Source organism: Astatotilapia calliptera, chromosome 4 (genome assembly GCF_964374335.1).
Source record: "Astatotilapia calliptera chromosome 4, fAstCal68.1, whole genome shotgun sequence".
NCBI lineage: Eukaryota > Metazoa > Chordata > Actinopteri > Cichliformes > Cichlidae > Astatotilapia > Astatotilapia calliptera.
Genome location: NC_137425.1, coordinates 2,286,551 through 2,311,427, shown reverse-complemented (window position 1 = coordinate 2,311,427; position 24,877 = coordinate 2,286,551). Strand labels below are relative to the sequence as shown.

General features: G+C 45.8%; 3 protein-coding genes across 7 annotated transcripts; 2 read left to right on the top strand and 1 right to left on the bottom strand.

The window, feature by feature from the left end:
• Window positions 1-326: 326 nt before the first annotated feature.
• Window positions 327-7,102, top strand: alg1 (ALG1 chitobiosyldiphosphodolichol beta-mannosyltransferase). Its single transcript, XM_026163969.2, has 13 exons — window positions 327-1,227; window positions 2,638-2,715; window positions 2,801-2,904; window positions 3,132-3,280; window positions 3,425-3,514; window positions 4,007-4,120; window positions 4,306-4,412; window positions 5,057-5,095; window positions 5,179-5,238; window positions 5,326-5,436; window positions 5,543-5,657; window positions 5,864-5,939; window positions 6,526-7,102. Exons 1-13 carry the CDS (start codon window positions 864-866, stop codon window positions 6,658-6,660), a joined length of 1,542 nt encoding a protein of 513 aa, XP_026019754.2. The 5' UTR covers window positions 327-863; the 3' UTR covers window positions 6,661-7,102.
• On the bottom strand, window positions 6,692-11,012 carry eef2kmt (eukaryotic elongation factor 2 lysine methyltransferase). 4 transcript variants are annotated; one of them, XM_026163970.2, is made up of 8 exons: window positions 10,835-11,012; window positions 9,040-9,102; window positions 8,885-8,965; window positions 8,660-8,761; window positions 8,353-8,486; window positions 8,031-8,275; window positions 7,750-7,941; window positions 6,692-7,211 (listed from the first exon to the last, which is right to left on the bottom strand). In XM_026163970.2, the coding sequence occupies exons 1-8, from the start codon at window positions 10,940-10,942 to the stop codon at window positions 7,111-7,113; spliced, it is 1,026 nt and encodes a 341-aa protein (XP_026019755.1). In that variant the 5' UTR covers window positions 10,943-11,012; the 3' UTR covers window positions 6,692-7,110. The 4 variants fall into 4 exon arrangements, with proteins under 4 accessions (XP_026019755.1, XP_080156209.1, XP_080156208.1 ...); XM_080300083.1 differs by having other exon boundaries at window positions 7,750-7,899; XM_080300082.1 differs by having other exon boundaries at window positions 8,885-8,938.
• Window positions 11,013-11,954: 942 nt separating this feature from the next.
• pigq (phosphatidylinositol glycan anchor biosynthesis, class Q) lies at window positions 11,955-24,877 on the top strand. 2 transcript variants are annotated; one of them, XM_080300081.1, is made up of 14 exons: window positions 11,955-12,038; window positions 13,913-14,103; window positions 14,294-14,480; window positions 14,859-15,028; window positions 15,164-15,360; window positions 16,308-16,439; window positions 16,546-16,666; window positions 17,453-17,579; window positions 17,703-17,856; window positions 20,920-21,031; window positions 21,952-22,032; window positions 22,290-22,404; window positions 22,499-22,560; window positions 23,528-24,877. In XM_080300081.1, exons 2-14 carry the CDS (start codon window positions 13,951-13,953, stop codon window positions 23,678-23,680), a joined length of 1,764 nt encoding a protein of 587 aa, XP_080156207.1. In that variant the 5' UTR covers window positions 11,955-12,038; window positions 13,913-13,950; the 3' UTR covers window positions 23,681-24,877. The 2 variants fall into 2 exon arrangements, with proteins under 2 accessions (XP_080156207.1, XP_026019753.2); XM_026163968.2 differs by lacking the exon at window positions 11,955-12,038 and adding an exon at window positions 12,735-12,864.

Here is a 24,877-nt window from a genome sequence, read left to right as displayed (position 1 = left end):
AAAAATTAGAAATCTGAAGGCAGTTTTCTTATTTCAGTAATGTTTAATTTTTTGGTTCTTTTGTTTCTGTTTGTTTGTTTGTTTTTGTTTATGTGTGCAGGGCATTTCCAGGATAATAAGTCAGACTATTTCATCAGAAAAATACAGTGTGGACAGCACGAGTACAATTTTCAGGCTCATTTACAAATTGATGAATATGTATATGTTATTATTTAGATTTTTTAAACAATTTTGTTTATAGTATATTAATGCATACATTTTATGAATATATTTTCTGGAAGGCACTAGAAAACATATATTACATATCAATGTCACGCATTCTTATACGTGTATATGTGTATAATATAATTTCCTCAGGGATTAAGAAAGTATTGCACTTACTGCTCTTGCACTTCTGATTAGATGCAAACTGTATTTCGTTACACTGTATTTATACATGTGTAATGACAGTAAAGTATAATCCTGAATCCTATTTTGATTCTGATGTGTATATATTATATCCTCCTGTTTCTAAATGAAGAATAGAACCGAAAATATCCTAAAGAGAGATTGGTTAATACAAAGTAGATTTTCACATTTGAAAAGCACAAAACTTCAGAACAAATGTTTAATTGTGTAAATATATTCACAAAAATCTGCTGAGTCAAACTTTTTATTCTTTGTTCCAAAATGTTTGTGAAAAGATGTTTCTGAGATTTTTCTTTTTTAAAAAACAAAATGTAAATGTGCTACCAAAGCCCTACTTTTTAATTTTTTCTTTGTGGGTTTTTTAATATAATCTTTTGATAACAATAGAAGTTAACACACGCTTTGACGGCTGAGACTGAAAGTTCCTGGTTTGCACATGAACGCGTCACGATACGATGCGCGCTTCCTTTAAACATCAAGCCCCGCCCATTTGTGATGAGCCGCGTCATCACAAATCTCAAACAAACATGGCGCCGCGCTGCTCCTGCACGGCTCTGCTGGCAGTTTCCCTGACGGTTTTGGCGCTTTTAGCGGGACTTTTGGCGCCACACTCGGCTGTGAGGTGGCCCGCGGTGTCTCTGGCGGTCGCTGCCGCGCTGCTGCCGCTGTGGGGCCGCAGCCTACGGCGGCGGGACGACGGGACCTCCCGGCGGGTCTGTGTGCTGGTGCTGGGGGACATCGGGCGCAGTCCTCGGATGCAGTATCACGCTTTATCCCTGAGTAAACACGGGTACCATGTGACCTTCGTGGGGTTTTCAGGTGAGACTGAAGCTTCCTGTGACACATTGATTCACCTGTTTCCCACCTGCCGCTGAGATCAAACAGTCAGCTTCTTTCACTTCTCGTACCGACATGTTCAGGTAGGTACCGATACCAGCGTATCCTCGTACCAGTATGAGGACAGAGAGACAGTGGGGAGGTGGGTTTAAGGTGGAGGTGAGACTACATCAGGGATCGACCCTGAGCCCACTCTGGTCAGCAGACAGATGGGGGTAGGCAGGAGTCCCTGTGGCGACACTGTGATTTGTAGTGTGAGTAGTGAGCAGGTGGAGGTATGATCTGGAGAGAAGAAGAATGAAAATTGGTACAATCCAGACAGAATAGACGTGAGTGAGAGAGACATGTTGACAGGTGGACATGTGAGGAGAGAAGCCAGTGCAGGTGGATGAGTTTAAATACCTGGGGTCAATCATCCATACAATGCACAAGAGGAGGTGAAGAAGAACGTGCAGGCAGGGCGGCGTGGGTGGAGACAAGGATTAGAAATGAGTCCATCAGAGGGACATCTCAGAGTCAGAGAGGCTGAGGTGTGCAGAGGAGGGAGCGTACATATACTGGATATACACAGGAGGAGAAGAGGACGACCTCTGAGGATATTTCTGGATGTAGTGAAGGAGGGCTGGAGTGACAGAGGAGGTCCATACCTCCTAATGTTTGGAGGTTTGGGGGAAACAAACACTGAAGCGTCTACATCCTGTTGGAGCTGTATAGTGAGGTGGTTCACTGTGCGAGTTTATTTGTTCCTGAAACATGTGCTGCAACTTCTACACCTCCATCAATACTGCAGCGCTCTGCCTGTAGGATTTATAAGGAGTGGTATTTTAAAGAAGCAGCGTTTACATGTCGTTACTCGTAAAAGTTCCAAATCAAAAATCTAAAGAAAAGAATATTTGATCCAAGTATAAAACTGCTGCTTTCAGCAGGTTGAGATAAATCAAACTTTAGATAAAGAAAAAGACGTGACTGTAAAGTATATGCAGAAAAAAAAGGATGCAAAATGACCACAGACAGAAAACACCTCAAAGCAGGTCGCTGTAAGTGATCCGAGATGGAGCCGATCCTCTTTGTAAGGGTGGTGTTTGAAAGAAGTAATATCACGTACTCTATTAAAATTACTAAAACGTAAACTCGGTGCAGCACATCCCGGTTAACTGAGCCGGGTTCATTTCAGCTGTGCGTTATAAACATGACCTGATAGAAAAGAAATACCTTTTGTTTCTACAGCACTGAAAACCAAAAGAGTTTCAGACAAACAGTCGGTTGTTCTGAGAAACAAAAAACGAAATGTGAGCTTTGGACTAAAAACAATCAGGAAGTCGTTTCATCGTGCCTGAAAAATTCCCGTGTCGGCTGTGAAAGTGAAGAATTTGTGCTGTGATTGTTTTTCAGAAACCAAACCTCATCAAGACGTGCTGAGCGAGGAGAAAATCACCATAGTGCCCATCGCAGAGCTGAAAGGTGTCCGAGGTACATTTACATCTGCGCTTAAACAACAAACAGGATGTGATTCTTTACTGTTTGTTTTTTAATGAACCCGTTTCCTGTTTCGCAGTCGGACCGAAAGTGGTCTCGTATGTGACGAAGGTGACGGTTCAGTCCCTGCAGCTGCTCCGTGTCCTGCTGACGATGGAGCTGCAGGCGCATGTTCTGATGCAGGTGTGTTACCTGTGACTCTCACAGGGGGAACAATAACTCACGTACAGACGTAAACATCACACTGGTTCATCCATTCTTCTTTTTTATTTGTTTAAATTAAGACAAAAATCCTCATTTTGACTCAAAAACATTTATTTTGAGAGTTAAATGAACTCTAGAGGAACGATAAAGAACTCTGCTATAAATACTTCACTCTGTTAACATCAACGACTGCCTTTGTTTCCCAGAATCCTCCTGGGCTGCCCAGCATCGCAGTGACCTGGTTCGTGTGTTTGCTGCGTGGCAGCAGATTCATCATCGACTGGCACAACTACGGCTACACCATCATGGCGCTGAGCCACGGCCCGGCGCATCCCATAGTCCGACTGGCAAAGTGGTGAGTACCGCTGAGAGGCTGAAGGTGGCGCTCTGCGGTGTCCTGATCCTCAGGACTGTGATAAAAATACTTAATGTTAAATCCTGATCCGAGGTGTTTCTGTCTCTGTCGTCTCTGACGGGCGCTTTCGTTCTCGTCTTTCAGGTACGAGCGCTTCTTTGGCCCTCTGGCGTCTCACAACTTGTGCGTCACCAACGCCATGAAGGACGACTTGCAGAAAAACTGGGGCATCAAGTATGACTTTCTCTTTCTATTATCTGCATGGCTGTTTTTCATTCACTGACAAATGCTCGTGGCAGAAAATCTGAGAGATGTTTGAAATTTAAGATTCTCACAACACACCAATAAAAACATGCAGACGTGTCACTTTACAGTGAAGTTGATGAAGGAAAGAAAGACTGAAACAAAGGTCAGATGTCTCACTAGCGGCCTCTGGAGGCCGTGATGTGTATGACACCTGAGGAGACACTGAAGGAGCGGAGTTAAAAGGAGACGCTGCTCCAGGTCTGCGGACGATGTGTTCACATAACTCGTACCTGCTCGAAGTCTCGGCTCTGCTGTGGACGGTCCCGTGATCCGTCCTCTGTGAGGCTCCTGATGTTCACGTTTGTGTTTCACTGCAGGGCCGAGTTTTTAATGCAGTTAATAAAAACCAGTAAACTAACCGCAGTGACTCTGTTCTCACTCTGGATCGCAGCGCGACATTTTACTGTTTGACGTTTGCAGGGCGACGACTCTGTACGACCGGCCGGCCTCCATCTTCAGAGAGACTCCGCTGAAGCTGCAGCACGAGCTCTTCGTGAGGCTCGCCGCCGTCTATCCTCAGTTCAGACACGCGGGGTGAGTGATGACGCCGTCGGGGGGCAGTTCCTGTGAAACACTGTTGATCGCCCACAAAACAGGAAGTTTGTGTAATGTGTGCAATCGTAGAGCTGCAGAGTTTTACTGTCGGCTTTTCCTCGGTTGTTCAGTTTATTGTTATAGAAAAAAACACATCAGCTCTGTGTGCTCACCTACTCTCTCAGGTCTGAGGCGGAGAGGACCATCTTCTCAGTTCGTGACCCCGCTGACGGCACCGTGACCCTGAGGGCGGAGCGACCAGCGCTGCTGCTCAGCAGCACCAGCTGGACAGGTCTGAGGAAGAGACGCTTCCCCCCGTTTAAGAACGAAAACCACGGCGAGCTTTTGGTGTTTTCTGATTGCAAACCGATTTTTTGTTTTGCGTTTGCTGTTCGAACATTTCTGCTGAAGTCGTTCATCTCAGGAGTTCAAAAAGTCTTGTTTTTAATTTCACAAGCTTTTACTTTCCTTCAGCGGCTCACACACAGGCAGCTTCACTGCAGGGTTTTTAATCACATTTCAATGATCAGGAAGAAACAGAAACAAAACAGAAGTTACTGCTTGGAGGTCGTGACCTCCGCTTCAGCGGCGTCCTCGGCCCGTTCAGGATTTACAGGAAAGGATTTTGGGAGCAACGGTTTCGCTTTAAGTCCTGCTGTGAATCTCGGTAAAGAGATCGTGATCTCAGTGCGGAAATAAATAAAGTTTTTTCGTGGAAAAGGGGAATTAAACTCCCGGTGTTCCTCATCATCGACGTAAACACGATGCGGGAATGTCGGGATGCGCGAGGACGCTCACTGAAGGTTTCTGGCTGCAGCTTCTATTGTAAACAGAATGTAAAATTTTCCAAATTCAGCCAGTTTCACTTTATTTTGCACCTTGTGTTTCATCTCTGGAAACACTGAATCACTGATTCAGGACATTTTTTCTCTGCAGAGGACGAAGATTTCTCCATCCTGCTGACGGCCCTCGAAGGTGCGACCTGCTGTTCCAGAAACGAAAGTTTAAATAATCCATGAAACGTGTTTCCTCACCTGTCGCCTGTTTGTTCCCACCAGAGTACGAAGGTTTCATTAGGGGAGGAGCTTCCTTACCACCTTTACTCTGCGTGATCACAGGTAGTCCAGCTCGCTGCTTACAGATTAGAAGATTTTCCTTTATTCAGAACATGTTTCCACTCTGTGTGTTTTTGTGCGTTTGTGCAGGTAAGGGTCCTCAGAAGGAACACTACATGAAGCTCATCGACTCCCTGCACCTGGAGCACGTGGAGATCTGCACCCCCTGGCTGGAGGCAGAAGATTATCCTCTGCTTTTAGGTATTTTAGTATTAATTTTGGTCTGTTCGACCAGTTTAGTCTCACTCGTGTTTGCGCACAAAGGTTCCTGCAGGTCGTTGGAGGAGTTTCCTTCTCTGTCGTCCAGGCTCAGCAGACCTGGGTGTTTGTCTCCACAAGTCGTCCAGCGGTCTGGATCTGCCCATGAAGGTGGTGGACATGTTCGGCTGCTGCCTCCCCGTCTGCGCCGTCCACTTCAACTGGTGAGCCGACCTCTTAACCTGCATTCTTTCTAGTGGCCAGGAGGGGGCGACTCCGCTGGTTGCAAAGTAAAATGCTCATCAGTGACCTCTGTAAATACTTCCCTCTCTGTGTTGATGTCCACCTATTTAAACTGGAGATGAGAATGTGCTTCCAGTAAGCTCATGAACGTGAATTAAACCTGACTCGGCTTTATTTTTATTCCTAGCTTGGATGAGCTGGTGAAGCACGAGGAGAACGGGCTGATCTTCAAAGACTCTGCAGAGCTCGCCGAGCAGCTGAAGGTGAGAGATGCCTGTAAACCAGTCACATGATCAGGAGAAAGATTCGGGCAGACCCTGATATGGACTCTAATATCTACCAACATTTATTCTTCTCTGAAAATACCGTACAACACGATTTAAGCATAGACTGTATATAAAAGATGGTTTTGTGGGTTCTGAAGCCTGAGTGGGAGTGAAGTGGCCACATCTGTGATGAGAGGGTGACACAGGCGGCTGTAGCAGCTAGATGTCCGTTAGGCTTCACCTCGGCTAACTGAACTGGACCTCTGGACCGTGTTTGTGCTGTTGGAGCTTTTTTTAATAACATCATGTGACCAAAAACATGGCTGCTGTGAGGTGACTGTACTAACAGACTGTCCAAGAAGCTGGAGCCACAGTTTTGGGGGTGAAATTCTAGGATTTTAATTGGATATTACAGATAAATAAGTTAATAGCTAATTATTTATATAGCATGGTAGCTAGCTAGCTAGCGTTAGCTGATACCTTAGCACTCCACCTTCTTTCTTCTATTCTCAAAAAAACAAACAAGGTGATCGACACGCTCTTTTGACTTCTTTCAAATAATGTTGAACGTTTATGATTCCAGACTCTCCTGTCAGACTTTCCCAGTTCAGACGGCAAACTGGGAACCTTCAGGAGGAACCTCCACTCCAGCAGGGGGCAGCGCTGGGATGACAACTGGGACCAGAACGTCCTGCCTCTAATCACTGCTCCGAGATAACCTTGGCTCTATTTAGAGAGCTAGACAGCGCTGCAGTTTTATAACCATTTTTTTTTATTCATGAAAGTCTCGCTTTGTAAGCCCTACTGGGCACGTGCAGTAGACATCACCATGGAAACAAGCCTTTTTTTTCCTTTTGTGCCTGGTGAGCACTTCATGGAATAAAGTAGGCCCAGCCTTTGAGTCCAGTATCCAGTGAATGCCTGGATGAGATGAGCACCAGTTACAGCAGAGTGAGAGCATAAAGGACAAAACTGTTTGTTTGGGGTGTTTTCTGAGAAATGTACATTTAAAATTTAAATGGATCAGTGGGTGAAAAGACGAAGTCTTCTGAGGTCTTCTTTTTTTATTCCTGGCGTTTTTCTTTCTTCACTTGAATGTATAAAGGAAGTTGTCATGACGATGAGGATGTACATTTGTAAATAAAATCTTTATCATGCTCCCCTCGTGTCATCTGCGCAGTTTGATGAGCTCTATAGCCGACTGTCTGTTATAAGGAAACACGTGGTTGACGGGTGCTGGGATCACTTCATGGCCGACTCCTTCAGCTTCTGCCAAAACAAACAAACAATGACTTCGTTCAAACCAACGTCCTGCACTGCGAAAATCCTGATCTCTATAAAATCATCTTCATAATTCCCCAAGCACACCTCAAAAACAACTTATTTATTCCCACTGCAACCAGGAAGTATCCAGGATCAAATCTGGCCAGATTTGCAGTCTCGTTTTGTCGACACTGGAACGTCTGAGTGTTTCCTGTGAGCTGTCTCCAGGTCCTTTTTGCTTCATGAATTTCATGAATTGTGGACACTGTGCACAGCTGGTTAAAGAACTACTTACTACAGCAAACCACAGTATTTTTCCCCTTGTGTTATATGTTTACTGTTCATTTCAGGCAGAAAACGTGTTTTTGTGGGCGAGGCTGATGAAACTCAGACTCTAGCATGAGGTCGATCACGTGAGGTTAGCATGAGCCAAAGAGCCACAGCAGAACGTCAGGTTTAAGTAAACCAGACTCTGATCAGGTTTAAGTCTGAATTAATCTGAACCATCTTCACCACAGCCTCCTCCTCCTCAGCGCTGTCTTACCAAGCTGCTGTTTAAAGCCGCCGTACGTCTCCAGGTTCCTTATCGTGGAGCAGATGAAGACCTGAGGGAGACCCTCGGCAGACGAACACCTCAGGACGATGGACAGCAGCTTCGCCAGACTTCCTGCGATGTCGGGGTCGTACACCACGTCTGCACCACGACAAACAACAGGAATCTGCTTTAACTCCAAATCTGAGAAAGCAGATTGTCAACAGCTCCACAAAATCCAGAACAGACTGAGGTGTGTGAATGTGTGTCCACGCCATCTCCAAAAATCTGACCTGCGGCGATGATGACATCAGCTCCGATCTCCCTCAGCTCTTCCTCTGAGATTGCCGTCCAGTCCAGCTTCTCCACGCTGACCGCTGGGGTCGTCTGCTCGCTCAGCCCATTCAGCCGGACGTTGTCTCTGAGTTTCTGCAGCACTGTGGAGTGACAGTCGCTGAAGATGAATCGCTTTGGGCTGCACGACCGACAGACGGCGATACCCGTCAACCCCGCACCGCTGCCCAGCTCCAGCACCGTCCTGAAGGAGGAGGAGCAAATTTAAAAGCTGCAGAAGCTCCACCTGGAGGGCGACGACCTGCAGATCCTTCCGCTTACCTGCCTGTAAAGACCTGCTGATTCTCCAGAGCCCACTCTGCCAGGTAAAGAGCCGCCTCCCACGTCACCAGCCCGGTGGTCCCCTCTGAGATCAGAGCAATGTTCTCCATCAAGCTCACGGCGCCACCAGCAGGCTGCAGGACACAAACATCGCTGCACTTCAAATTAAGACTCCTGCAAGCAACAGCTGGCAAAAGTAGGGCCGGGCGATTCAGACCGAAAATCAGATCGTGATATTTTTATGGCACAAAACAAATAATTTGATATAAAGGTAACAGTGACACTGGGGGTTTTTTGTGTGCGGTACCAGCAGGTAGCTCTTGTAGCACTCCATGGTCTCCTCAGCGCCCACCACCTCAGCCAGAGCATCGTACAGCTCATCCAGGGGTTCACAGCCTGAAGCTTCCAGCTGTGGAGGAAGAAACCAGGAAGCACACAGCCGGGTTTGACTCTGTGATCGAGTACTTCAACATCTTTCTGCCCAGAGAAAAAAAAAGCTCAACTAATAATCTGAGAGTTAACCTCTCCTTACCCGTCTGATGAGCTGGGAGAGAAACAGCCTCCTGTATCTGACTGAAGGTGGAAACTTCCGGCACAGGGGATGAAGGCACGTCTGTAAAAACATGTGACTGTTCATTACACTGACGAAGCTGTTTTATGATTGCAGCACGATGGAGGAACACTCACCTGTTTCAGCACCTGAGAAATGAGCTCTGATGACCCGCTGCTCTGAAGGTCTTTTTCTACAAACTGTAAGCAGATAAAAAGTTCAACCTCTGTGTAAGTCACGTTTTAAGTTCAATTCAAGTCATTCATTCATCCATCCTCATCCGCTTTGTCCGGGGCCGGGTCGCGGGGGCAGCAGCCTAAGCAAAGAGGCCCAGACCTCCCTCTCCCCAGCCACCTCCTCCAGCTTATCCGGGGGAACACCAAGGCATTCCCAGGCCAGCCGAGAGATATAATCTCTCCAGCGTGTCCTGGGTCTGCCCCGGGGCCTCCTCCCGGTGGGACATGCCTGGAACACCTCACCCAGGAGGCGCCCAGGGGGCATCCTTGTCAGATGCCCGAACCACCTCAGCTGGCTCCTTTCGATGTGGAGCAGCAGCTGCTCTACTCTGAGCCCCTCCCGGATGGCCGAACTTCTCACCCTATCTGTAAGGGAGAGGCCAGCCACCCTTCGGAGGAAGCTCATTTCTGCCGCTTGTATCCGCGATCTCGTTCTTTCGGTCACTACCCACAGCTCGTGGCCATAGGTGAGGGTAGGGACGTAGATCGACCGGTAAATTGAGAGCTTCGCTTTTACACTCAGCTCCCTCTTCACCACGACGGACCGGTGCAGCGTCCGCATTACTGCAGCTGCAGCCCCAATCCGTCTGTCGATCTCCGGCTCCCTTCTCCCATCACTCGCGAACAAGACCCCGAGATACTTGAACTCCTCCACTTGGGGCAGGAACTCATCCCCGACCCGGAGTGGGCACTCCACCCTTTTCCGGCTGAGAACCATGGCCTCAGATTTGGAGGTGCTGATCCTCATTCCCGCTGCTTCACACTCGGCTGCGAACCGTTCCAGTGCGAGCTGGAGGCCCTCACCCGATAAAGCCAACAGAACCACATCATCTGCAAAAATCAGAGATGAGATTCTGAGGCCACCAAAGCGAAAGCCCTCCGCCACTTGGCTGCGCCTAGAAATCCTGTCCATAAAAATTATGAACAGAACCGGTGACAAAGGGCAGCCCTGGCGGAGCCCATCACCCACCGGGAACGAGTCCGACTTATTGCCGGCAATGCGAACCAAGCTCTTGCAACGGTTGTATAGGGATCGAATGGCCCGTAGCAATGGGCCAGACACCCCATACTCCCGCAACACCTCCCACAGGACACCCCGAGGGACACGGTCGAATGCCTTCTCCAAGTCCACAAAACACATGTAGACTGGTTGGGCAAACTCCCATGCACCCTCAAGTATCCTGGAGAGGATAAAGAGCTGGTCCAGTGTTCCGCGACCAGGACGGAAACCGCATTGTTCCTCCTGTATCCGAGGTTCGACTAACGGACGAACTCTCCTTTCCAGCACCCTGGCATAGACTTTCCCAGGGAGGCTGAAGGCTAAAGTCATTCACATTGCGCCAAATCACAACACTCGCCTCAAGGCGCTTATATTGTAAGGTAGACCCACCATAACCCCAACAATCAGACGACCCCTACGAGCAAGCACTGGGCGACAGTGGAAAGGAAAACATGTCCTTTAAGAGGAAGAAATCTCCGGCAGAAGCAGGCTCAGAGAGCCCGTGGCCAATTTGAAAACATAAAACCAAATTAAAAGAAAGAATAAAGATTATCTTTATGAACTGAGACCAAAATTATTCAGGGAGGTCCCTTGACTGATTACAAGCATTGCTTTACTCATGTTTCACAGGCAGAGGCTGCTTTGGTGCTAAAATGCGGAGATTTCTGAATGAAGTTCGGCCAGACTCGTACTCACAGTCCAGGGAAACGAAGGGAGCCGAGTCAGAGCGAAAAACGACACCTGGAACTCCCTTAAAACCTCTTTAACTGACCCCTGAACCGAGGACCGCTCTGAAAGCGCCATCTTACACGTGTATTTGTTTACTTCCTATTTACCCATAATCCTGCGCGACCCTCTCTCGCCAGAGCCTCTGGGTAGTGAAGTTTATCTGTAGGTTTGAGCATCGGCTGCCTTTTTTAAAGCTACAGAGAGCTAGTGCATGTGTTTAATACATACATACATACAGTCTTCTTTTTATTGTTATATATTTTATTAGTGGACATTTATTATTTAAATGTAAGGTTTTGTATTAATTAGAACTTAACTTCATTTTGAACCAGAGTGTGTTCTGGGGCTTTCCTTAACCTTTTTATACAGTTTCTGTTGCTCTCTGTGTGTTTTTCTTTTCATTTTATTTTGGAGGGTCTTCAGACATCAGCTGCTGGAGAGCTCTGATTATGGTCTCATCATATTTTATCTAAAAGGTTCAGGATTCAAGTCCAGCAAATATCTTTTTCTACTTTTAAGGTCAAAATTAAAAGTTGCCACTCCTGTGGCTCTCCTCTGCATCATGAGATCAAACCTCCAGATGACCCACTTCTCCAGCAGGTAGTCTTATGCTTTAAAGATCTTCTGGGTAAGTTTTCTGAATTAAAATCGTGTATACTTTTGTTTTAAGGAGGTTTTGTCCGTTTCGTTCGTGTGCATGTTTTGTAACCTCAGAGTAAATTTCTGATCCATCAGAGCTGCTGGAGAGATCGGCTGGTTCTGTCTGTCAGTGGATTTAAACACTGAGGCTCAAGGTTCAAGTCCAGCTGCAGTTCTTATTGAATTTTATACCTGAATCCAGCAGCGTGTTGAAACCTCCCCTTTATGCCAGCTTCAGCAGCTCGGTGACATGAATAAAAGGTTACTGTGGTATAAATCAAAGGGCTGAGCCACACTCATGTTCATTTTGGAACCTGTGATATCTGCTGATATCTGTGAAGCTTCAGTCAGATCTGCTGCTGTGGCCTTGAATTCTGCCCGCTCACTAACGTCGCTTCGTCCAGAAGGTTTCTGATATTTCTTTCTCCTCGCGCTCTTTTCTTGCTGTGTCACTGCAGCCGGAGATAAAATCTCTTCAGTTGGACCAACTGTGCATTCACAGCAGCAGCTCCAGCACACTGAGCATTTACTGGTGAGTATGAGCTGATTATTTTAAAACATCAGTTTGATCATTTCACTTGGTTTTCTTAACAGAAAAGAAGAACCTAAGAGAAACTAACGATTTTGATTATTTGTGGATAATAAAGTTTTAAAGTTTTCGGTCCAGGTAAATTATAAATGTTGTTATAGTATTATAATATCTTCTTATTATTTTAAAAGGACCGCATGAAGACAGTGAATATAGAAAGTTTTTCATAGAGGAAATAACCGTATAAATTAATTAAAAAGGATTAGCAGAAACACAGTCCTTTATAACGCCGACACGAATTACTGTTTTCAAAATCAGAGGAGCGTCTTGTGGCCAATGCTGAAGCCTGTGAACGTGGTAAAACGTAATAAATTCAGTGTAAACTGGAATTATGAGTAAGGAGAACTACATGTTGACTTTAACTGCTTATTTTATTGTTCTGGGATGTTTTGGGTTGAAACGTTTCCCCTTAAGGATCAATACCTTCATTCAGACATTACAATTCAGAAAATCCTGATCAAACTATTAGCATAAAACAACAAGGAATGTAAACTAATATAGTGACTTTTCAAAATAACATTATTAATATTCTCTATTGAAAGAGTTCCCTTTCAAATAAAAAAAAACTTTGGTAAAAAAAAAATATGTGAGACTTTTAATTCTTTCAAAAACTGAAATCTAATCGCAGTAAGAGGAACACAGCACAGTCATTAACGCGTGTTTCTCTCCGGAGCGTTTTATCGCACGGACTATCAACAACGAAGATGGCGCCGACGGTTTGCACGTAGCTGCAGAGGGAAGGTGAACTCTTGTTGTCGTGTTAAACAAGGTAAAAGTTGCATTTTTAACACTCGTGTCTCGTCTCCGCAGTGATGTTAGACACTTTGACCTTTCCGTTGTTTGTTCGAGCTTCAGTTCATTGATTTTAAAACGCTTTTAACGAAAAATAATGAAAAATGCGAAGAACTTTGAGGTGGTTGTCAGGTGGGGGACATGATAAACCAGCAGGTTGGGGTGTCACTCTTCTCTTTGACGTGATGGGTAATTTCTTTATGTTCCCGCGGTTACTCTGTAATAACACTGCAGATAAAACTGCAGCTGACCGGCTTCGTGGTCTCGGAAATCAATGTCATCCCTGCCCCAGGCTTCCTGTTGTGCTCCAATCGGGTTTCTGATTGAAGGGCAAAAAATGAGGACAGCCGTCTCTAACCCTGTTCCATTCTGTTGCCGAACTCCATTCAAAAAATGGAAGATTGAGTGGTTTTCCTGTCGTAGCACTTAAATGGAAACGCGGGGATATTTTTCATTAATAAGGACTTCTTTGTCCCCTCGGCGGGTAGTTCGTACTTGGTTACTGTTACTCTTGTGTATATATACACACATACAGTGTGTTGTACACATAGATTAGACCTGTTCCTAAATGAGGAGAAGTATTCCGTGAATGTGTCCCACTGAAAACAGGTCCAGGCTTATTCCATGTCTGGGAAACTGAGCCTTGATGCCATGCTGGGCTTCATGTCAGGAAAGCACCAGTAGAATAGAGGTTAGAGAGAAGAGGCTTTAAAACCTTTTTAAGACACTGGCTGAAACTTTTTTAAAGGCTTTTCCTCAACGCTTTACTTTTACCGCCATCTTCGCTGTTGTAAAATGTTCACATAAATTTTATTTCAGAATTCTTTGATTTCCAAGTTGGACTTTTGTAATATCTGCTGCTGGCAGTGAGTTTTCCAGGGTTAGACGAGTGTCTCCAACCAAGGTGTGGACACCAATGAGGGACCTGCACGCGCTAATCAGCACGCGTATCTGTGATGAAGGATTTCTCCGTCAGGGCGGTAACTGAAGTTAAAGTTTACCTCTGCTTGTTTTATTTCTCTCAGATCATCAGAGCTGCTGGACTCTGAGCCACAGTGCAGTCATGGTGCTGAAGATTTTCTTCCCACAGTGCTGTAACCGGGCGGAGAGCGGGCTGCTGGTGGGCCGCTGGATCTCTGGTCATGACTCAGCCGTGGTGCTGGCGGTCATTCACTACCCCTTCATCCCCGGGCAGGTCAAACAGTACATCCAGCAGGTTGGTGATTATAAAGAGGGAGCTGAGTCTTTGTAGGGCACAAGTTGTCCAATAGGTGTCACCTTTGACTTTTGAATTAAACACAATGCAGAGGAAAACTTTTAGTCAGGTTGCAGATGATCAGATGAATCCATTCAGCAACGTGAGCCAGACGTCAGTCCCTCAGCCGTCCTCTGTGTTCGTCTCTAAGATGCAGGCCCAGAGCGGGGTGGAGCTGACGGTACTCGGCTCCTGGAGTTTGCCTAAAGAGGGTCAGGAGAGCATGGAGAGCTTCCTCAGGGACCTCAGCACCATTTTCCCCCAGCAGCGCTGGCTCCAGGTCAGTCGCCAAATGGGAAAGATGGGCTTCATCTGTGAGGTCGTCAACCGGAACCAAAGTAAGATCCTCAGACTGGAATCTGCTTCCTCCTTGGCTTTTCTTTTCCATACTTTTTTTTTAAAATTCTGGACTGTGCTAGAGTAGCTTTGCATGATTCTCAGCTCAAAATAATCCTCATTTATCTTAAACAGGTGCAGGCATTGGCGCAGCCTAGCAGTTCATCCTGTCTGAACTGAGCTGCTTTAGCTCCTCCCACTCTTTTAAGCCTGCTGACCCTGGAATGATAGTTCTCCTTTTTCACAGCTGTTTTTCATTTTTTTATCTGACAGTTTGTTTCTGTTTTTAAGATTATTTTTCTTTTCTGTTTTTAAATGTCCAATAAAATGTCCTTCATTTAATTTGAAAGTTTCTGTGCTCTGATTTGAATAACTTTCAGATGGGCAAGAAACTCAGCAGGAAGCAAAAAAGCAAAATGATGAGGAGGAGGAGGAGGAGAAGGTGATCTTTGTCCACTATGAGCAGAGGAAGGTGATGCTGTCGCAGCTCCACCCCACTGAGAGTGGAGATCCTGACCTCGACACCGAGCCGCCGTCTGAGCTGAAACAGGTAGAGAGGAGAAAAAAACTGTGATGTCTCCGTGCTGGTGCAAAGCTCTCAAATCAGCTCCTCCACCAACATGCGTCCAATCCCTGATGTGGGCAGCTGGTGATCTCTCACATGCTCCTCCTCTTCCTGTTGCAGGTGTTCCAGACGGTAGCGCGCAGCCAGCCTCTGTTCTTCCTGGATCGCTACGATGACGGGCCGCTGAAGTCGACGCACTGGCAGTCTGAAGGCCGGGAGGCCAGCATCATCGTGGAGCTGCTTAAACAGGCCTCAGTGCCGCTGTGTGTGCTCATCAGCTGGCTGCTCGCCTTGTGGACGTGGCTCTGCAGCATCCGGTAAGAGGAAGAGAGCTACAGCTGAGAGATAATTTTATATACTGATCAATGTGCTGATTGTTTTATCGCTGGTTGTCCTCCCCCGGCTGGAAACTGCACAAAACATCCTGTTAATTCATGATGAATAAACCACAAACTATAATCCTGCCGTGCCTTCTTTCACCGTTTCAGTTTGTGCACGAGAAGATTCTTGTTCAGTGTTTTTCACTTTGCGTGTTTTAATTTCAGTGAGTTTATTCATTTTAAAAAATGAAATAAAAAACACTCATTTCAAGCAATCTGCTCAAGTCCTGTTTGTGCAAAAGACTAAAATCCTCTAAAAAAATCAAAGCACGGATTAAGTTCGAGGTAGTTACACTTTATTACATCTCAGCGTTTGGGTGTGTTTAATCTGTTAATAAAGACTGATAGAAAAGCTGTATAGTAGATCGATGCACAGGCCTCCCTCTCCACCTCCTCCAACACTTCTGTGAGGAGCTTTAAGATCCTTCCAAGCTAGCAGAGAAGGAGCAGCTATCGAGCAGCTTCTGGCTCTGCTGCAGGACCTCACCCACTCTGATATGCCCGAAATGCCTCAGCTTTGAGGCAGCCAGGAGGCATCGAGTCAGATGCTGCACAACCCCAGCTGGCTCCTTTTAATGTGGAGGTGCAGCATCATTACGCTCATTTCTGCTGCTTGTATCCTCAGACTCACTCTGTTGGTCTCATGGTCAGAACGTAGCTCAGCCGGTGAATCGACAGCTTTGCTTTCAAACTCGGCTCTCTGTTCACCTCCACAGACTTTGAGTAATGCAAAGCTGGATAAAAACTATTTTTTGAATTGAAGAAGCGACGTACTTTTCCTGCTTCCTTCTTTGTTTTGCTCTTATTTATTAGTCCAGCATTTATTGTAAGAAAGTCCCGACCGCGGCTGTAAAGCTCTAAGCTGCCTCTTCTGTTTCATGCAGGATCTTCAGTCTTTACCCGCTGCGCTTCCTGTCCAGTAAACTGTCCACATGTGTCCAGATCAGCTACAGGACCGAACACATGAGGACGCTGAGCTCGCCCAAACCAGCCATCGAGCATAAGCAGTTCATGAGGTGGGCGTCTGGTGAAGAAATGGAGCTTCACCTGGTTTGTACTGAAACTGTTGCTGAAACCGAGCCGACTGTAACGCCGCGTCTCCGCTTTGATGTCTGTCGGCAGGAAAGGCAACATCCTGGTGTCGTTCCTGGTGGACGTGGGGCTCGGCGTCCTGCTCATGTCGTGGCTCTACAGAGACGACCACATCGCCACGCTGGCTAACATGCTGATGCCTGCAGCTGATGTAAGTTATTGCTCTGTGGAGATTTTTGCTGTGTGCAAGTGTGAGGGACCAGCTGAGTAATGCTGGAGCTGAATGAATGTCCTCGATTCGCAGACTGGTCTTTGTTTTACAGGTTCATGGTCGTGTCTTTGATGTAGAATCGCCATCATGACATATGAGCTTGGTTTTGTTTTTGCAGTTCACTGTTGGAAAAAGCAGCTCTGCATGATTCATTGTTTAAAAAAAGGATCCATGTGTACCTCATGCTGGCCTTCATGCAGCCCTCCTGTCTCACACAAGCTGTTTTAGTTCGTGTCTCTTTAAAACACCAACTTTATTTTGATTGGCCAACTTCCAGAAGCCTGCTGAGGGGCACAGCCCAATGACCTGTGCTGCCTGCACTTCATGAGCATCTTTTGCCAGCAAGAGACGGATCGAAGGAGCATAATCAGACATTACTGCTGCTTCATCCAGGAGACAAAAAGCAGTTTAGAGGATGCTGCGCGCCGGATCGGAAAAACGTGAAAAAGTTTAGCTTTAATAATTTCAGCTTGTTGCTTTATAGAAACTCCAGGTTTGAAAACAAAAACAGTCTCTTGATAAGTGAACTAATGATGCTCAGACATGTGTTTGGATCATGTTGTGGAAACAGCCTGAAGGCACAAAAACTCTTCATGTTATAAATGTAGAGACTTCAGCGCCCTGCGCAGCGCCGACAGGCCTCATTAAGTCGCTAATAACCGGCTGGATTTGGTGTAATTTCAGCTTCTGTTCTTCTGTCATTAAACTCCTGCGCTTCCTCCTCAGCATGTGGCTAAAGAGCTGGAGGAGCTGCTGCAGTGGCTGATGGGAGCTCCAGCCGGGCTGAAGATGAACCGGGCCTTGGACCAGGTTCTGGGCCGCTTCTTCCTGTACCACATACACCTCTGGATCAGTGAGTATCAGGAGGTTTTCTGCAGTGTTGAGATTTCCTTTAATTTGTTTAAATCTTTTTCACGCTAAAGTGACACAAAAGCTTGTGCTGACTCTCACTGTGCTGCTTGGTCTCTCCATCCAGGCTACATCCACCTGATGTCTCCATTCATCGAGGGGATCCTGTGGTACGGAGGTCTGTCGGCCTGCCTTGGCCTGACCTTTGCCCTCTCGCTGCTGTCAGACATGGTGGCCCTGCTCACCTTCCACATCTACTGCTTCTACGTCTACGGAGCCAGGTATGTCTTAGAAACGGCCAGCTTTTACTCCGCTATGAAGCAAAGCTCATTCTGATCGGTGAAGGCAACAAGGCCTGGAGCATGAGGCCGACAGATGTGCACAGTGTCTGTGTGAAGGTGAAGCTGCTGATTTCTTCAAGCTGTGAGGAGAGAATGAGATTGTGGGTGTCAGGTTTAGAGAGCGAGGATGGTGAGGAAGTGAAACTGATGCTCCTCCACCTCAACAGGAGCCATTTGAGGTGTTAATGGGAGGAAGCCCTGGGACAGACCCAGGACTCTCCGCAGAGATTAGTCTTCTCTGCTGGGTTTGAGGACGAGTCTGCCTCTGGACCTGGATGAGTGGACTGTTTAGGACTTCTTTTAGTTTTCATCTCACCACCTTATTGAATAAGCACGCGGTAAAGCTTTGTGAGAGGAGGTACTTCTGATAACCTGCAGGGGGCAGTGCTTTCAAATCTTTTCCTTCCTCTGTGCATCTAGAAAAAACTTCTTGGTAGAAAATGGCCCGAGAATGGTCTAGAAATGAGAATTTATTAATAATGAAATAATCGACCGGACTGAGGTGATGGAGGCCAAATTGGTGGGTTTGAAGATCATATTTGGGACGTTTGCTAAAAGCAGTTCATTCAAAAAGAAACTATTTAAAATCTTACACATAAAAACTTTTACACAGCCGGTAAATTTACTATAAAATACCTTTTGGACAATAGTGAAAACTGAAAGATGAAGATGAGAGCATCATAATTCATTTCTGCAGCCGCTCACAAAAGAACCAAATCTGACTTGCAGGATGTTTTGTTTGACGTCACGGTTACATAACAGGGTTGGACATTTGGAAGAGCCTCGCCTAAGCTGGTGCACGCTCTGCTCTGCAGGCCTGTTTGCTTTAGATGTTCACACTCGCACTGTGCTGCTGAACAGAGTCATTGTTGACTGTGAGAAGATGGTGAAGATTCAGAGGAGGGTCCAAACCATGAGAGAGAGATGAAGGTGAAACGTGACCCTTCAGTATGAACGTGCCATCAGTAATGGTCTCAGTGGAAGGGCGGCCGTCAAGAAGCCATTGCCAAGGAAAACTGTGAGGAAAGGCTGAGGTATGGAAATTACACAAGAACTGGACTGAAAACCTGTGACGGGGCATCAGTGATGGACATGTGGGCTGCAGTTTAACCAGCGGTGTTGACGATTATGAACTGACAGTGATGCCAACACACCTGTGGGACACCACCAGTCGTGGATCAGCCTCCTCAGAGCCGGACCTCAGACTTACTGAAGCAGCGTGAGATCGTCCTGACAGAGAACAGAACAAGAGGCAGAAACATCCAAAGAGCTTTGAACGTCCTCCACGAAGGCTGGAGAACTGAGGATACTTAAACTAATGACAGAGAGTTTCCTCAGACTTCAGGCTGTGATGAAGATTAAAGGTGGTCATAATAATAAATATTAACTTATTCTGTTTAATTTTCTAATGTATTTCTTTGTGTTTGCACACGTTTCAGTTAATCCCTGCAACTGTTCCACATTTCACTAACAAATATAAAGAAATGAGGGTGCCTTAAGATTTTTGCACAACACTTTGTTGCAAAATATTCTAATATAATCAATTAATTGGTTTTCAGATGAATTTATTGTCTTTGAACAAAGTACAATGAAAGGAAGCGAGAATAAGGAATACAAATGCATTAAAATATCCTCAGAAAATATACAAGCACATGAATATATAAATATATTAGTATTAGTATTATCAGGGGCGAGTTCGTGGTTCTGTTGGTGCTTCTTATCAGGCAGCGGTGGCTCCAAATGTCCTCCAGGAAGGGTGGTGGGAACCTGGTGATGGTTTCGGTGGTGCTGATGGAGCAGCAGTGGGAGGACGGGCTGTTTTTGTTTGAGAACCCTGAAGAAGTCGAGCCTCTGCTGGGCCTTCTTCATGTCTGGGTGCTGAGGGCCCCTTCCATGCAGCATCATGCATGGATCAGATTTGGGGCATTCTTACTTTCATGATGAGTTTTTTGGTTCTGGAAGATTTTAGGGTCAAGTTAAATTCTGGAACCACCCTGGCAGCCTTTATTTAGCGCTTCTTACCATTTAAAAGTGACAGCATGCTTGCATCCCTGTAACACCACACTGCAGATGAACCGATGACTCTGTCATACGTCCTCTCAGGCTGCTGCTGTCAAACTCAAACTAAGCAAACATCTGGTTTGGAGATGACACTCTTTACAATATTTTGTGCACAAGCGTGTGAAACTGAAACTTCTGCAGCAGGAAATGTTGCTGCCTTCAGTAGGTCAGCCAGTAACTGCAGAGCATCACAGGACTAATGAGTATTTCTTCTTAATCTTTAACCTGAAGACGTGTTCAGCTGCAGAAACAGCACGTCATCGCTGCTGAATCCCGTTTGAGGATTAAAAGATGAGCTCGATGACATTTAAATCTTCATTTTCTTAAATCTTGGTTCTGTTCTGTCAGCTCTCAGGTACACTCACCTGCTTTGGCTTTAACAGGAGAAATGAGGTCTGTTAGTCTGCCGTGTGGTGTGACGGGAGTCTGAGTGCTGTCGTGAAGGATTGACTAAATTATGTATTTGCTCTAAAGATAGCAGTGCCTCGCCCCGTGGTGCACAGTGAAATATTACCCATTTTCCTCCTCACATATTTATGCTCCGCCGGCTCTTCGCTTTGAGAGCTTTTTGTCTGAGTTTTTTTTATTATTATTAAATCTGCGCGCCCGGGTCTAAAAATATCTCCTGCCGTGAACACAGCTCGGCTCTGCAGAGGATGAAAGTCGAAGAAGCTTCGCTGTGCTTCAAACGGAAAGCTTCTCTGTCTCTCTTAGTCTTTGTCAAACAGACTGAGTGTGTCATTAATGACTGCTCCTATTACAGCCGTGGTGCTTTTTCTGTGACTACACTTGAAATGATTTGTCAGTGCTGCTGCGCATAAAGCTGGTGGTTTACCAGCTGAACAGGCCTCTGCAGAGCTCTTCTATGAAACCTGTCTTTGTGTCAGATATCTACCTGTTCCTTTTAAGCAGTCACTCATCACCTGTTTGTGTCTCTGTCAGGCTGTACTGTCTGAAGATCTATGGGCTCTCGTCGCTCTGGAGGCTCTTCAGAGGGAAGAAGTGGAACGTCCTGCGGCAGAGAGTGGACTCCTGCTCCTATGACGTGGACCAGGTAACCCACAAACACCTGTGAGAATAAACAGGTAGAGATCCATGAATTCAACATCTACATTTGTAGAGACAAAGAGTCAATCTTATTTAAAAACTGCTAAAAAAATGGTACATTTATCCCAAAATGAGGATTCGGAAGCTGTTTTCCTCACTATATGTATATCTGAGCACCACTGATGTCAGTTTGATTCATACAGCTCCATTTCACAACAACACTTTATAAGATAAAGAACCTTAAATATTGGTGAGAAGACGCCGTCAATCAGACGATCCCCTGTGAGAGGCTCTTGGCGAGGGTGGGGAGGAAAAACTCCCTTTTAACAGGAAGAACCTCCAGCAGAACCAGGATCAGGGAGGCAAAGAAATCAAAGAAAGATGTTTGTTACCGCGTCGAGAACGGTGAATGCATCGTCCTCCACTCAGCTTTAGGAGCTGTGAATGAGCTCTGCAGCATGATTGGCTCATGGTTCCAGGCTCAGCTGCTGATTGGCTCTTTAAAGGCATTCATAGATTTCTACTGAGCAGTCTTTAAATGGGAGCATCACATCTGGGTTTCTTGCACTTATTCCTGATTTTGCTTGTTCTGTGCTCGACTCTGGTGTAAAATGTTCTGAATAAACAAACGTAATTTGATTTATTTGGTTGCGCATTAATTTCCTACTGTGAAGAGGAGACACGCCCCCTCTTAGAGGGACGTTTGTCAGCGATTGGATGCTGAGACTGATCTGAAACCTCATCACAGGAGCTTCAAACCCAAACTAACTCAAGAGCTTTAATACCAAGATTTTTACATTTATTTAAAAAATGAATTATCATGAGGAAGAGGAGGCATCGAGAGCCTCAGACTCAACATAATCTTCATCAGTTCTTAGAGATGCAGAGAATTTTCTCTGAGTGTTGTTGTGTTTGTGCTTCTTCCAGCTCTTCATCGGGACGCTGCTCTTCACCATCCTGCTGTTCCTGCTGCCCACCACCGCCCTCTACTACCTGGTCTTCACTCTGGTACGCCTTCACTTCACCTGCCGCCTACTGGTGATGGTCAGAGGGGCCGATGGCGCGATATGGCAGCCTCGCCTCTGTCAGTCTGCCACAGGGCAGCTGTGGCTATAACCGTAGCTACCTCCACCAGTGTGTGAATGTGACAGTGAATGAATAGTGGCATTGTAAAGCGCTTTGGGTGTCTCGAAAAGCGCTATATAAATCCAATCCATTATTTTGTTTGTTTCTTTTTGACTCCCGGGTCTCGTTGTGTCGTGCAGCTCCGGCTCGTGGTGGTGCTGTTCCAGGGCGTCCTCCACCTCAGCGTGGACTTCATCAACTCCTTCCCGCTGTTTGCCATGGGCCTCCGCCTCTTCAGACCCTACAGACTGGCAGGTACGCTTTACTGAACCGTCTTTATAAAGCCTTTAAATAACTGCGTGGGGGAGGTGTGCAGGTTTTCATCGTGAGGCTTTGTGCACGTTTTCAGAAGGTGTAAAGTTCCAGGTGCTGTGTGAGGAGCCGGGCACCGCCCTTCACCTGCTGATGGAGGTAAGAGGTCACACAGGTCTTCGTTGTCTTACCACGCAGATTTAAACATGGAGGCACCTCATTGGCTGCTACAAGGAAGCCTCTTTGTGTTCAAATCATCACAGCTGGATGAAATTTCCATGATCATCCAGCTGTTTGCTTGTTTTAAATGCTAAATACTTAGTTTGTTACATTTGAGGCCAAATTATTTTTCTTGACTGCACAGCAACTTTATTATTGGTCACATTAAAAATTCACCCAAAGGCTCCAGCAGGACACAATCTAGTACAACTTCAGGTAAACTACTGACTTCCTCTAAAAACAGGAAGAGGAAGACGGGGCTATAAACACACATGACAGGTGAGAACAATCTGGGCGAGGCGGACGATCAAAAAAAAAAAAAAAAGGAAGTAAAATTAACACAAGACACTGAAAGAAAAATGGAAAACAGGAAATAAACATAAGCCAGCCAACGCTGGAGAAAACTAACATGATGGAGCTGCAGAGAGAAACAGAAAAGGGTGGAGGCCGGACCTCGCTGGAGGGCGAGCAGCAGCAGAGCCTGACGGCTGGTCCTGAGGAGACGTCTGACAGGTTTGGTGCAGGAACAGATGCTGAGGTCACATCTGGTGGTTGAGGAACAGGAAAACTCAGACTTGGCACGCCGCTGTGATCCAGGAACTCAGGAGGGGAAATATCAGATGAAGCTCAATAAAAAACAAAAGAACCAAAAACTTACAGACTACAACACTTAAGTAAATAAAACTGACACTTAATGAGACGGTTAACGTGTTTATATCTGCTGTAAAGTTTAACGTGGGAGCCCACGGGGACCGACTCACTGCTGGCGCCTCTAGTGGACTTTATAAGAACTGCAGGTGCATTTGTTTTGTTTGTACCTTACTTCCTACCTCAGCGTGCTAATAATGTGTCATCAGTGTGTGCTCCTCCTGACAGTAAGCCATTATTTTGATGCTTTCTTCCTCAGATAAACCCTCTGAAGTGCAGCACTGTGGTGCAGCTGTACCGCACCCCGACATACAGCTGCTACCCCAGAGACTCATGGGCCGCTCTGGTCAAGAAGCTGTTTGTCGGGGAGCTGATTTATCCCTGGAGACACAAAAGCACCAAGGTTGACTGAGAGAGAGCCAGAAATGCGATGGAGGAAGAGGAGAGACGAGGGAGCGGGGGAAAGGGAAGAGACTGAATAAATAAAGAGATGGAAACGGACAGGAAAAAGACAGACGACCTTCGGGAGATGCTTTTATATTTGATGGGAAGAGCGTCACAGAGAACATCGCCTGAAGCTGCCGACTCATCGCGTCTACAGCTTTCTGCTCAGCCTGAAGGTGGATGATGAATATTTGAGCTCACACGGATACCAGAAACAGGACAACCAGCAAATAGTCACGTCCTGCTGGTGTTGGTTTAAGAGCTGTGGGTATAAAAACACTCGAGGAAGCTCTTTCACTCTTTCAGAGTAAAATTCAACTAACCTGATCGTTCCTTTGACTTTACAGATTTACATTTTTATTTGTCATTATAAAAGACTTTATGTTTAAGGAAGAACAACAAAACTGGACCAAAACAACTCCTGTACGAGCTGTGATCAGCCATAAAAAGTAACAAACACACGTCTAATTCTCTGTTTGGTTTTTGTACAGTCACTTAAAATAAAGTTCCCCCTCCAAACTGTAGAACCACTTTAGCAGCAACTAAACTTGAGGAAACTTAAATTAAAGGTGTTCTTTCATCAGTCTCACATCACTGTGGAGGACTTTTGGACAGACGTGTGCCACAGCTGCCCTGGTTAATCCACCAGCATGCACCAAGGCTTCAATCAAAGTCATGTTTTTAATGAGAAAATCTAAATATTGTTCTCTTGTGTTTATGGCAAGTGGTACATTTGTAAAGCACCTTAAAGGAGCTTTTTAAGAATGACCTGATCTTGTTGTTTTGTGTTAACGTGAGTAAAACTGTGGAGCCGTAAACTGTTCGCCTTCAGTGCAGACACACAAACTCGATCAAATGACTCTTTATATTAACCAACTGCACTGAATATGTTAATAGCTGGAATCTTTAATCCTTAAATAATTGTAACCAGAAAAAATGTTTTTTTTATTTTGATGTCTTTTACGTGTCTGTTTTTAACCTGAGAGCGATTTAGTCTAAATGAAATAATGAATGTTCTTCTTCCACTCACTGACTCTGCACGTCTGTTACAGCCGTGAAGTCTGATTTTTGTCGTTCATTTTAAATGTAATGTGCCTGTTTTGTTATGTCTGATCAAACCTTTTGACTAAATTCAGCTTTTCATTAAACGTTGGGGAAAATCCAG